At 46.1% G+C, this 14,805-nt stretch overlaps 1 protein-coding gene across 5 annotated transcripts in view; it reads right to left on the bottom strand.

Moving 5' to 3' along the window:
* The window catches only part of PDE1B (phosphodiesterase 1B), a 513,717-nt gene that overhangs the window by 51,132 nt on the left and 447,780 nt on the right, over positions 1–14,805 (bottom strand). For all 5 annotated transcript variants that reach the window (XM_077483777.1, XM_077483773.1, XM_077483774.1 and 2 more), the window contains one exon: positions 4,985–5,085. In XM_077483777.1, the coding sequence (XP_077339903.1) occupies positions 4,985–5,085 (101 nt within the window). The remainder of the gene's footprint in view (positions 1–4,984; positions 5,086–14,805) is intronic.

The raw sequence follows: 14,805 nt of genomic DNA on the forward strand, positions 1-14,805 counted from the left end.
CTGTCTGGTACGGCTGCAGCTACAGAGAAGGAGGCAAACACAGCCTCAGTTCAGTGTGTGGCTGTATCAGAGGTCAAAGCATGGGGCAGTGTGACAGCAGGGCAAGTTGCTAAAGAGCTTCTCCTGAGTGTTATGAGCATAGTGCAGCTCACAATTTGGTTCCCCCTCTCCTCCCCGTTGTGCCTGCAAGGACTGCTCATGGATACCAGTGTGTGTGCAGACACATTGCCAATTCCAGGGGGGGCACTTGACCCCCCCTTGCCTCTACCTGTGGACGCCCATGGGTAGGAGTCTATATAAGAAGGGAGGACTGAGAACTTTGTTGTTAAGGGGACTGACTCTGATGTGATGGAGGCTGACTTTGATGTGATGAGATGCGTGGGACTCTGACATAAAGGAGGAACTCTATTGTGAAGGGAGGTTTTAATATAATTGGGGTCTCTGATGTGATAGAGGGCTCTGATGTGATAGGAGGACTCTAATGTGATAAGGTGACTCTGATGTAATGGGGGAATGCTAATGTAAAGAAGGGACTCTTTTTTGATGAGGGGACTTTAATGTGAAGGTGGGGACACTTATGTGATGGGGGATTAAAATGGGAAGGGAGGGGGGCTCCGTAGAGAAGCGGGGCTATAATGTGAATGGGGAGCTCTGACAGATTGGAAGGGCTCTAATATGATGAAGGGACCCTGATGTGATGAGGAGACTCTAATGTAAAAGGGGGGCTTTGGTGTGATGGGAGGGGGCTGTAATATAATGGAAAGACTCTAATTTGATGAGAGGACTGTGATATGAAAAGGGGGTTACTCTGATGTGATGGCGGGACTCTGATGTAAAGGGGAAACACTTATGTAAAGGGGAAATCCTCTACGTGGTGACAAAAAGAGTGTGAAATCATCTCCCAGAACAGTTTCCTTCAGCCCAATAAATACAGTTTGGGACTAGGGTGCCACATGATTTTACATACTTTTAAAGCATGGTAGAGAAATGCTGACCTAATACATACCCTTTCTTGTCACAGCAATGCAAAGACTCAGAGAGTGAATTTTTTTAATGCACCCCCAGACCGGACAGGCTTGATCTGGCTTTGCGTAAAAGTGAAATTTGATGGCTGTTCACCGGCTGCTGCATTCATCTAGCCTGTCCATCCTATTGTAAACAAGGTCAATGTGACTGTGGAAAGCCAGGCAAATGCCATTGAATCCCAATCAGGCGAATGTCAGGCAAATTTCCCAGCTAATCCTTCAACCCCTGAAACTAATGTACTTATATTGTGTGAGGAATAAGCAGCTGCCAGTTTTCCATAATGTCCACCAATGGTTCATATAATAGCCACTGATCAAACTGTATAACATATTGGCAGATGTGCCTCTACGCTGCTTAAAGAACAGGGACTAAACCTTGGAAATTCACAGAAGACATGTGACTGTCACACTGTTACTATGGAAATGGTGCAGAGTTTTAATATGTGACAGATCTTATACTTGACACATGGGAGTTTCTGATGCAGGCAATTCAATCCTGAGAATAAGAGGACATAAATATATGATTTTAATACTATTTAAAATCAGTTCTGACACTTGATAATTAAAATAAAATGTAATCTTTAACTTGGAACTGAAGTGTAAATTTATTTCCGCAGTTCAAAAATAAAAATATGTTCCAATACATTTCATTAAGATGTATGCATCATTTCGCACATCTTATGTTTTTAAATGACACGTGCTTAAAGTGTTATTAAACCCAAAAGTAATATACTGTAGCTTAGCAATTCTTAAGGCAACTTTCATACTGATACGCTTTACAGGCACTATAGCGCTAAAAATAACGCCTGCAAAGTGCCTGTAAAGCGCCTCTCCTCTCACTCCAGTGTGAAAGCCCATGTATACACCGCTTCTACCCATTGAAATTAATGGCCTCAGCAGCGGGGCTTTGCGGGTGCTTTTAACCCTTTTTGGTCGCTAGCAGGGGTTAAAAGCGACCCGCTAGCTGCCAAAAGGCGCTGCTAAAATGACGGTAAAGCGCCGCTAAAAATAGCCCCCAACACCCCAGTGTGAAAGTGCCCTTAATGTGGTGGCTGCATTTAGGCTTTTTTCCCTTTATTTTTACCTGGTGGTCCAAGCAGTAACACACTATCTGTTTTAAAGCAGAAATAAACCCATCCAAAAACTGTTACATTCCCAGCATGCCGGAAGTGCTAACTGTCACATTTGCTTGTGTTCTCAGCCAAATGGCTGGTGTCATAACTGATCACATGTGCAGTAAATGCATAGTTACCAACTGTCCCGAATTTCCCGGGACATTTCCATGATTAGGACATTTGTGCCGATTTAATTTTGTTCCGGGAAATTCAGTTTGTCCCCCGTTTTTTGCCGCTGGCTGCTAGAGGTCCGTGGCCGGCAGAGACAATGTCTCCGCCGGCCACCATTTTAAAGAAGACCAGAACCTGGTCTTCAAACAGATGCTGCGGCGCCGCCCACCCCCGCTACCAATGTCTGTGAAGTGCAGTGGGTGGCGCCGCAGTTCAAAGTCTTTCCACGTGGCAACGATGGAGTGCCGCATCTGGAGGATGTCGGGGGCCAGTCTGGATATGGGGGCCAGTCTGTGGATATCAGGGGCCAGGGAGTCTAGATGTCGGGGGCCAGTCTGGATGTGGGGGGGTTTAGTATGGATTTCGGGGGGCAGTCTGGATATCGGGGGCAGTCTGTGGATGTCAGAGGGGCCAGTCTGTGGCTGTCAGGGGGGCCAGTCTGTGGATGTCAGGGGGGCCAGTCTGGATGTCAGTCTGGATATCGGGGGCAGTCTGTGGATGTCAGAGGGGCCAATCTGTGGATGTCAGGGGGGCCAGTCTGGATGTCAGGGGGGCCAGTCTGGATATGGGGGGCCGTCTGTGGATGTCAGAGGGGCCAGTCTGGATGTCAGGGGGGCCAGTCTGGATGTCAGGTGGGCAGTCTGGATATTGGGGGCAGTCTGTGGATGTCAGAGGGACCAGTCTGGATGTCAGGGGGCAGTCTGGATATTGGGGGTCAGTCTGTGGATGTCAGAGGGGCCAGTCTGGATGTCAGGGGGCAGTCTGGATATCGGGGGGCCAGTCTGTGGATGTCAGAGGGGCCAGTCTGGATGTCAGGGGGCAGTCTGGATATCGGGGGCCAGTCTGTGGATGTCAGAGGGGCCACTCTATGGATGTCAGAGGAGCCAGTTTGTGGATGTCAGGGGGGCCAGTATGTGGGTGTCAGGGGGGCCAGTCTGTGAATGTCAGGGGGACCAGTCTGGATGTTAGGGGGGGCCAGTCTGTGGATGTCAGAGGGACCAGTCTGGATGTCAGGGGGCCAGTCTGGATGTCGGGGGGCCAGTCTGGATGTCGGGGGCCAGTCAGAGTCTGGATGTGGTGGCCAGTCTGTGGATGTGGGGGCCAGTCTGTGGATGTGGGAGCCAGTCTGTGGATGTCAGAGGGGCCAGTCTGGATGTCGGGGGCTAATCAGAGTCTGGATGTGGGGGGGGGCTAGTCTGGATGTCAGAGGGCGCAGTCTGGATGTCAGAGGGGGCAGTCTGGATGTCAGAGGGGCACCAGATGTTAGGAGGACTGATGGGGACACCAGATGTAAGGAGGGGCTCCGCTGATGGATACAGATGTGAGGAAGGTACCTCTGATGGGGACACCAGATGTAAGGCCATCACGTTCTGAACTATCGGATTTTCCGTCAACTTTGTCTGACCATGTGTATGCAACACCAGTTTAGGACAAAATCCGTTGGAAAAAATCCAACGGATTTTGTGGTCGGAATGTCCGACCGTGTGTACAAAGCATTACATCCACTAGCAGATTTAAATGGACCTAAATAAAAAATGAAGGGTTTGTTTACACCTGACTAAATGTCTAATGCTTAATAAATGCTCCTATAGCGTTAGCATGGGTTCGCCCTATGTGCAGTTTTGAAGTGTTTGATGAGCATTAAGGAGTGTTAAAACCACTCCACAAATGAGATATTACAGGACATTAACTCATTGTAACACCCCACAACCACACTGAAAATGCCTGCCAGGGCATTTGCGAAGTGTTACATGAATCAAGAACCCTACCAGTTTCACATCAACGTCTTCAGGGGTTATGTGATCAGGTGATGGTGGTGGAAGATATTTCAGTCAAATTTGCCTACCGTTCAGCAGGGATTTGAAGATTGTGTACACTATCTGAAGACTTTGATACATTGTTTGAATATTCACCATTTGCACTACTGAATTTATTTTATGTTTGGACTTTTTATACACATATTATTATATTATCATGTTGGTGCTCAGTTGAAATCACTTTTGCATGTTTGCACTTTATTAGGGAAGGAGCGCAGTTTAATAAATTTAGTATTGATTTTTACTTATCCTTTTTTTAAATTAGTTCTTAGAATTTTACATTTTTTTATTTTTTTTAGCATTGTATCTTTTATTTATTTTTTATATTTTTTAACTGCTGGCAGCACTCATACGTCTATTTCTCAAAGACAACCTCTCGATATGACGCTGAGCATGTGCACTTTTTTTTTCAGATCCCCAGAGAGTTCTTTGCCATGAGGTGCCATGTTGAACTTAGAGTGACGAGTATGAGAGAGTGAGAGCGATAACACCAAATTTAACACACCTGCTCCCCATTCACACCTGAGACCTTGTAACACGAGTCACATGACACCGGGGAGGTAAAATGGCTAATTGGGTCCAGTTTGGACATTTTTACTGAGGAGTGTACTCACTTTTGTTGCCAGCAGTTTGGACATTAAAGATTGTGTGTTGAGTTATTTTGAGGGAACAGCAAATTTACACTGTTATACAAGCTGTACACTCACTACTTTACATTGTAGAAAAGTGTAATTTCTTCAGTGTTGTCACATGAAAAGATATAATAAAATATTTACAAAAATGTGAGGGGTGTACTCACTTTTGTGAGATACTGTTGATACCGAAAGACAAAAAAACTGATTAGAAATGCACTTACTTTGTCTGGATGTGGAAGCTGTTTGTTGTACCTGTGTGCTCAAAATCATGGATGGCAGCGGCAAAAATAATCGCCAGGATCTCAATCTCATTGAGGCAGTGCTATACAAGAAATGAAAAAATAAAATTTCATTTTATCAGATGACCAGTAGAGGGAGTAACAGGACAGCTAAATTCACTGGAAAATCAAACGACAAGAATTTACCACTTTAAGTAACTGAAATATTCAAAGTGCATTGTTTTAAATATTGTGAAAATGTTGAATATTTAATGAGGTTACATTAGAGTTAAAAGGAGCAAAAAATCCTCTTCAAAGATAGTTTTTCGCCTCCGCACTTCTGTGTTCTCCAAGTGACTGACCTCTGCAGTTATTACATGGAGTTTAAATATTTACATATTCCATTTTAGCGCTTGCTTAAATATTATAGAAATGAAAATTTCATTAGTGCTCTCTTCCAAAGTTTTATTTTTTTATTACTGCTACTGCATTCAGCCTGACAAAGGCAGGATTTGTCATATTAGTGTCTTGAGAGTTTGCTGCTGCTGCTTTCTTAGTTCCAATGTGAACTAGACATGTCGTCTTATTCTCAGCAAAGAGCTTGCAATGGTAATACCTAGTGTCAGCTTTGTGTTAAGAGGAAATACAGAATATATACGATTTGTGCCTGTGCACAATGGTACAGTATGGTGGGTTGAACAGCAGGAGATGCACAGGCACAGCAGGTATTGAATTAACCCTGATGGATATCGATTTTGACTTGCTGTGTTCACATGTGGACATTAAAGCTGAACTCCAGCCAGCTTACAGTACAGGGGAAGTGCCCCCACATCTATTATTTTATATCATTATAATTAAAACTAAAATTACATTTATCAGGAAGTCAGATTTACATGCAATAGCACCATCCCAACATAAATCCCCCCCCCTCCATCACAGACTCCCCTCCACCACAGACCCCCCTCCATCACAGACCCTCTCCCCCATCAGACTCCTCTCCCATCACAGATCCCCTGCTCATCACAGATCCCCCCCTCATCACAGACTCCTCTTCATCACAGACCCCTCCCTCCATCACAGATCCCCCCATTACAGACTACTCTCCATCACAGATCCCCCCATTACAGACTACTCTCCATCACAGATCCCCCAATTACTGACTACTGTCCATCACAGATCCCCCGCCCCACCCCAGACCACCCATCACAGTCCTGCATCAAAATTACAGATTGCCCCTTCCATAAGATCGCTGAACTCCCCTCTCCTACCTTAGTTACACCAGACGGAATGCAAGATGGGTCTGGATGGGACTTTTTATGTGAAAGGCAGGTGATTAATTACTGGGACCGCCACGCTGTCTAGTAACCAATAACCAATGAAAAGTCCCGCCCTTAGTCTGGATTTGCCATGCTTCCCGTCTTGTGTAAATAAGGTAGGGGAGGAGTAGTTCTACAATCTTATGGAAAGGACAGACTTGCCGCGCCTGCTGGGCCAGGTGAAGGAAAGCTGAACATCTGATCTGATGCTGGCAGTGCACACCAAACTGCTGGAAAAATTAAATTTTTTTGGCCGTCAATTTGCTGTCCCTCTCAAAGTGCCGCCTGGGTCCAGTGGACCCAGTGGGACCTATGGTAGGGCCAGGCCTGACACTGACCATAGCAGGTTGCTTGCTTGGCACCTCGTTCATTGAGAAAACATATTTTTGCAGAATGCAAGGGGTTATGTGGTTGGAGGAGGTACACAGTGTTCCTGCAGCCAATAGTGTTGCACACATCTTCATGTGGCATGATCACTTTCCTGATGGTGCCTGGCTGTAACATCATTGAGGGGAGTGGAGTGGGGAGTGGCGTGGGGAGTGGAGTCTCCTCACTGCCGGCGATGTGAATGGCCAAACATGCGGGGTCACAGTGCATGCTTGGCCAATCATGAGCCAGCAATGCACTGCGATGGCGTAGTGGGCCGTTCGTGCTACACGAATTTGGTTTGAACGGTCCACAAAGTTCTGAATTCGCCGAACAGGTGAATGGCCCGTGTTCGAGTCGAACATGTGTTTGAGTCAATTACCGAGCTCATCCCTAGTCACCAGTATGGTATTTGTATATTGAAATCATATCCCCTCTCACGTGTCTCTTCTCCAGAGAGGATAAGTTCACTGCTCACAACCTTTCCTCAGAACTAATATCCTCCAGACTCTTTATTAGCTTTGTTGCCCTTCTTTGTACTCGCTCTATTTCCAGTACATCCTTCCTGAGGACTGGTGCCCAGAACTGGACAGCATACTCTAGGTGCAGCCAAACCAGAGTCTTGTAGAGAGGGAGAATTATCGTTTTATCTCTGGAATTAATTCCCTTTTTAATGCATGCCAATATTCTGTTTGCTTTGTTAGCAGCAGCTTGGCATTGCATGCCATTGCTGAGCCTATAATCTACTAGGACCCCCAGGTCCTTTTCCATCCCAGATTCCCCCAGAAGTTCTCTCCCCAGTGTATAGATTGCATTTATATTTTTGCCACCCAAATGCATTATTTTAAATTTTTCTACATTGAACCTCATTTGCCATGTAGTTGCCCACCCCATTAATTTGTTCAGATCTTTTTGCAAGGTTTCCATATCCTGTGGAGAAGTTATTGCCCCACTTTGCCTAGTATTGTCTGCAGATACAGAGATTGAACTGTTTACCCCATCCTCCAGGTCGTTTATGAACAAATTAAACAGGATTGGTCCCAGCACAGAACCCTGGGGGACTTCACTATCCACCCCTGACCATTCCAAGTACTCCCCATTTATCACCACCCTCTGAACTCACCCTTGTAACCAGTTTTCAGTCCATGAACTCACCATATGGTCCATGCCAACAGACCTTATTTTGTACAGTAAACGTTTATGGGGAACTGTGTCAAATGCTTTTGCAAAATCCAGATACACCACGTCTACGGGCCTTCTTTTATCTAGATGGCAACTACTTGAGTTCACTCGGGTGCAAGCCATCTGGTCCCGGTGATTAATTAATGTTAAGTTTCCCAAGTCTAATTTTAATTCTGTCCTCTGTTAACCATAGAGGTGCTACCTGTGATGTGTCATGAGGATAAACACTGCAGTTTTGGTTACTTAAGCCCCTCGATTCCCTCATAAAGACTGAGGAGAAGAATAAATTCAATACCTTCACCATCTCCCCATCCTTTGTAACCAGATGTCCTTCCTCATTCTTTATGGGCCCAATATGGCCTGTCCTCCTTTTTTACTGTTTACATACTTAAAGGAATTTCTTGGGATTTTTTTTGCTCTCCTTCCATATGTGTCTTTCATGTTCTATCTTAGCCGCCCTTACTGCACCCTTACATTTTTTGTTACATTCTTTATAAAGTCTGAATGCTGATGATGTATTTTTTGAAGTCCTTCTCCTTTGCTTTTATATTCATTTTTTACATTGGATTTCCACATCCGTGATCAGGTCTATATTGTTGGTAATCAGTAGATCCAGTAACGCTTTATTTCTAGTTGGTGCGTCTACCATCTGACCCATCAAATTGTCCTGCAAGACATTAAGGAACTGGCGAGCCTTAGATGAATGTGCGGTTCCCTCTGCCCAATCTATGTCTGGATAATTAAAATCCCCCATTATGATAACAAACTATAGCCTGACAGCAATATATCTCTGCCCTTTTTTGAAAATTGGTACCATGTGAGCTTTTCACCGCTCAGCTGGTACCAATCCGGTCAGTATGCCGTCCATGAAGATTAGGAATAGTGGACTGGCTATAACCTGAGTTCTTTAAGGATTCTTGGGTGTAAGCCCTCTGGTCTAGGTGATTTATTTATGTTTATCTTCTCTAATCCTTTCCGGACTCTGGCCTCTGTTAGCCACAGGGGTAGACTCTGTGATGTGTCACTAACAATATAATCGTGGTCGGTGTATCCATCCTTTTCCTCTGTGAAGACCGAGGAGAAGAAATCATTTAATACAGCTGCCTTCTCCTTGTCATCTGTAACCATCTTCCCATCCTCGTCCTTAATGGGGCCTATGTGCTCTGACCTTGCCTTTTTACAGTTAAAAAACTTCTTGGGATTATTTTTACTCTCATCCGCTGTGTGTCTTTCATTCCTCCCACACATCACTAACACAGGGACAGCAATCCTCCCACTCATCACTGACACAGGGACATCAATTTTCCCACTCATCACTGACATAGGGGCAGCATTCCGCACACTGATTACTGACACAGGAGCACCATTCCTCCCACTTACACAGGGTCAATGTTCTTCTCACTGACCACTGACACAGGAGCTTAATTTCTGATAATTACACACAGCTATTACTGCTCTCACTGACCATTGGCACAGGGACATAATGCCTCCTACTTACACAAGCATATAATTCCTTCTCCCACTGACCACTGGCAGAGGGGCATGTATTACTCCCACTAATACAGTTTTTTTTTTCCTTTTACTGATGCAGGTACAATTTTTACTGACCACTTATGCAGGGACATTTGTTGTTTACCTGTATGGATGAAAGGGTATTTATTATTTCCATGAACAAAGGGGAGTTTTTTCTTCCCACTGATACTAGGGAATGTTGTATTTTCACTGAGTACTGACATAAGGGCATTCTGTATTCCCACTAGATACTAACTGAGGGGCACTTGTTTCCCCATTGACCTCTGATGCTGAGGCATTTTTCTACACCTAATGACCACACTCAGGCCCCCAAACTGTGTCATGGACAGTGAATTGGCCTTTGTTTAAAAGTTTGGGGACCCGTTTCAGAATGGTAAATTGGAAGTAAATTACCATTGTAAAACGTATGTGCATTATATAGTATATTTTCTGAAATAATGTTATTTTTTAATAGTTTTTTATATATGTACTGTATATCGATTGACTATAACCCTGTGAAGAATTGTTTCTGAGGAAGTAGACTTTGTTCTGTGAAAGGCACTAGCAACTGCACAAAGCCAGTGGCGGAATTATAGGGGTCGCTGAGATCACCAAGGCGACCGGGCCCCATGCAGCAGGGGGCCCTTGAGGGCCCTCCTGTATATCTCAAGGAGCAGGCGGCTGAGACCGAGCTCCCCGATCTTCAGCCGAACTGTAATCGGCACTGTGTGGGGAGCTCGGAGTCATCACACTGATTACAACTAAAGTGAAAGCACAGTGTGGCTCTTTGTCTCACCCCTACAGTGCAGTACCCAGCAGGAAGAGGTAAGATAAAGAAAGCACTGCCGTTTTTGAAAATAATTTATGTATGTATGTGTGTGTGCATTTGTATGTGCATATATGTGTGTGTGTGTGTGTGTGTGTGTGTGTGCGTGTGTGTAGATGGTGAGCGGGCACACTGGGGGCATTCAAGGGCACACTGGCAGCGTTTGGCACAGTGGCTGCAATTGATGTCACAGTGGCAGCGTTTAATGGCACAATGGCTTCAATTGATGGCAAAGTGGCAGCGTTTAATGGCACAGTGGCAGCGTTTAATGGCACAATGGCTGCAATTGATGGCACAGTGGCAGTGCTTGGCACAGTGGCAGTGTTTGATGGGCACAGTGGCAGCGTTTGATGGCACAGTGGCTGCATTTGAGGGCACAGTGACAGCGTTAAATGGGCACAGTGGCAGCGTTTGGCACAGTGGCTGCGTTTGATGGCACAATGACAGCGTTTAATGGCACAATGACAGCTTTTAATGGCACAGTGGCAGCGTTTGTTGGGCACAGTAGCAGCGTTTGTTGGGCACAGTAGCAGCGTTTGGGCACAGTGGCCGCGATTGATGGCACAGTGGCTGCATTTGAGGGTACAGTGGCAGCGTTTGACGGTACAGTGGCTGCATTTGATGATTTCTTTTCAAAAAATGTTTGCGCCCCCCAAAAAGTTTGAGCACCAGCCGCCATTGTTTAGATGCATGTATGCACTTCTTATGTATGCGCGTTTAATCCTGCCCCTCCCCATATTAGAGCTGGGCAATTTTCAAAAAAAAAAAAAAATCTGTAATTTAAAAAAAAAACACTCGATTCACAATTCAAATCGAGTTTTTTTTTTTTTGATGGACACCGCGCCAATCCTGAGGAGCTGTGGGCAGGAGTTTTTAGGTGAGGCCGCGGCTTTGTCCTAGTCTGCGGGTCCGGCCTGGATTCAAAACGATTTTTTTCCCCCAGCCCTACCCCATATGTGTACAATCAGATCAGATTTTTTATTTCTTGCTTGTTCAAAATACCAGCAAAAAATACTGTTCCTCTGAAAGCGATCTGTGCTCAGATCGCTTTTCAGAGGCATTTGACAGCCGGTAAAGAGGCAATATGTTGCCTCCTGACCACCTGTTTTAACCCCTTAAAGAGGAAGCAAACCCTGATGGGTTTACTTCCTCTTTGATTCCCTGCAAAGGTAAAGTATAATGGACTACTATGCATTGCATAGTAGTCTATTATGTGTCACTTACCTGACACAGGAGCCAGCGAAGTCACTGCTGTCCCCTGTAGTTCCGAACATCCATCTTCTTGGTGGGTCTCCGTGGGTCTCACTGCTCCGGTGCTGTGATTCGCCGGAGCAGCGATGACATCACTCCCGCGCATATCGCCGCGATCTGAAGCTTACCCAGTGCGCCTGCGTGCCGTAGACAGCGGTGGCTGTTTTCAGGTACATATCTCCTAAACCGTATAGGTTTACGAGATATTTCTTGGACCTACAGGTAAGCCTTAATCTAGGCTTACCTGTAGGTCAAAGTGGTTTGTAAGGGTTTACAACCACTTTAATGTGATTGTAAAGGTTTGCGTTTTTTTTTTTTTTTTTTTTTAATAACAAACATGTTATACTTACCTTCACTGTGCAGCTCGGTTTGCACAGAGTGGCCTTGAACCTGGTCTTCTGGGGTCCCTCGGTGGCTCTCGTCGCTCCTCCTCTTATCAGAAAACCCCTAGGCCTAGGAGAAGCGCTCTCCCGGGGAGGGGTTTACCTTGCAGGCGCCCCCGATGTCTGCGTCGTTGGATTGGGTTAACAGCAGCAGGAGCCAATGACTGAGCTGCTATCAATCTATCCAATCAGGAGCCGAGAACCCCGGGTAAAAGAAGAGCGCATCTCCACCTAGTGAAGTTCCAGGGCTCAGGTAAGTAAAACGGGGGGCTGGGGTTCCGGTGACTGCCAGTTGTTTTTTCACCTTAATGCATAGGATGCATTAAAGTGAAAAAACACGAGGGTTTACAACCCCTTTAAATGCATCATCACTATGCTGCACTTGCATGCAATGCACACAGTTTCAGGGGGTTTGCAGTGCAGCCCCATTCACCTAGGGATGTACTTAAAGGGTGCCCTGACTGGAAAAACATTGAGAAACACTGGCATAGAGGAACCCATCTCTCCATTTTACTCTTGCAGCCACTGAACGCCTGCGGGAGGGAGAGGTGGAGAAGTGGCGGGAAATGGAGAAATTGGTTCCTTTACATGCAGCCACCCACTTGCAACCAGGCCCTGTTGTTCCGCCACCGAGCTCGGAGTAAAGGGCCCTGTCAGGGGGGCCCTTTATGGTTTCTTGCAACGGGGCCCTGAAGGTTCTAGTTATGCCACTGCACAAAGCCACTATTGCTCTTGAAGAATACAAAAAAATGAAAAATGAAAAATGTTAGGTGAACATTTTTTAGGAAATTGTACAATTCTGGAATGTATCCTATGCAAAATGTGTAAGACAAATCCAATAGTTCAAGAATAATAACGTTAATGGGTGTGATACAAATGATATGTTTTTAACCAGTTCCTACCTTCCCACCGTCAAAGGAAGGAGGGGCAGTGCTGCTCTCGTTCTGGGCGGACATCATATGACGTCGGTACCATTCAAACAGGATGCACGCAGCCCTGCACTGTTGGTGGCAGTGTGTTGGGTGTGTGCAGTCCTAGACTATCATGGCGGCGTGTCCCAGAAACACAGCGCCTCGGCGACAGGGGTGAACAGCCTTTAGGCATGGCTGTTTACCACGTGATTGGCCATGATTAAGCCAAGGCCAATCACAAATGGTACTGTCCACCTGAATAGCTCATCAGTGACAGGCACATGCCATCGTCACGCAGCCCATCAGTGACCGTCATCTGCCACCCGGCGCACAACTCATCAGTGACTGTCACCTGCCACCCGTCACAAATCCCATCAGCAAAATGTCCAAAAAAGTTTATAACAGTGAGGAGACATTCCAGATCAGTGGCGCACCGTCCATAAAAGGTGTAGGAGCCGCCCCCTCTCTCCTGCACCGCTCTAATCACCATAGATACATTCATGCATTGCATCTATGATCGTTGCTGACACTCCCTATTCAGGTGCCTGGCCCGGGGGGCAGTGGCATCTGAATTACAGCAGCAAGGGTGTTTTTTGGACGCACCTGATTAGATCCATATGCTCTAATAGGTGTCCAAAAAGGTGAACAGCGGGCGCAATGCTGTGCACTGAGAGGACGAAAGAAGACATGGAGGATGTGCAGAGACCACCGCTGACCCGCTCCAAGACAGGTAAGTGCTAGGCAGCATCTGATGGGGCACACTGGCGGCATCTGATGGGGCACACTAACAGCATCTGATGGAGCACAGTAGTGGCAATTGATGGGCACTCTGGCAGCATCTGATGGGGAACAGTAGTGGCAATTGATGGGCACAATGGCAGAAATTGATGGTCACACTGGCAGAAATTGATGGGCACAGTGGCTGCATTTGATTGGTACAGTGTCAGCAATTGATGGGCACAGTGGCTGCGTTTGATGGCATAGTGGCTGTGTTTGATGGCACAGTGGCTGCGTTTTATGGCACAGTGGCTGCATTTGAGGGCACAGTGGCTGCGTTTGGTGGGCACAGTGGCTGCGTTTGGTGGGCACAGTGGCTGCGTTTGGTGGGAACAGTGGCTGCGTTTGATGGCACAGTAGCTGCAATTTATGGGTTTTTTTTCAGTTTGTTTGCACCCCCCCAAAAAAAATTTGAGCACAAGCCACCACTGTTCCAGATCCTCTCCATGACTAATGAGAGTAACAGTAAGTTCTCATCAGATTAAAATGCCAATTCCGGTTCTGAATCAAATTCAGCATTTGAACCAATTGATAGTATTAGATCGGCAAATGAATCAGAGGAAGAATGGGTCCCTCCTAAAAGGGCATGGCACTCTGGAAACCAGGCAGCTGCCAGCAATAGACCCCAGGATCAAATTCTCAGGCCAAGTACCAGCTCTGCCATCAGCGATAGACCCCAAGAACAAAGGCCCAGTACCAGCGCTGCCACCAGCGCTAAGATGCCAAGAAATGCACACGCCCAGTACCAGCACAGGAACTTCAAATCCCCCAACTACCAACACTGGAGTGTTACGTCCCTCAAGAGCCAGGGCCGCTACATACCTGCCAGTTGGTCTTGCCAACCCAACATGGCTGCCTTTCGACTCGGGATCAGCAAGAATTCCCTCTTTCACCGCACAGCCAGGTGTGCAGGCCAATACTAAAAATTTCACAGAAATTGACACTTTGCTGCAATTCATCATGGACCAGACCAATTTATATGCCAAGCAGCATATTGCCAACAACCCCCAATCGTCATATGCCTGTCCACTTGAGTGTAGAGATTTGACTCTGGAGGAGTTCAAATTGTTTATGGGCCTCACCATAAACATGGGGCATATAAAAAAAATGAAGGATATGCCTACTGGTCCACTAACCCCATCCACCACATACCCATTTTTTGGCCGTATTTTCCATGTCCCGATACGAGATGATTATGCGCTTCCTTCACTTCAGTTTCAACACCCAGTGCCCTCCCCGCACTCATCCAAATTACTATAAATTATATAAAATTCGCCCACTCATAATAATTTTTTCCAAA

The sequence above is a fragment of the Lithobates pipiens genome, unplaced genomic scaffold, assembly GCF_037356315.1.
Source record: "Lithobates pipiens isolate NorthernLeopardFrog02 unplaced genomic scaffold, aLitPip1_a1.2 Scaffold_16, whole genome shotgun sequence".
NCBI lineage: Eukaryota > Metazoa > Chordata > Amphibia > Anura > Ranidae > Lithobates > Lithobates pipiens.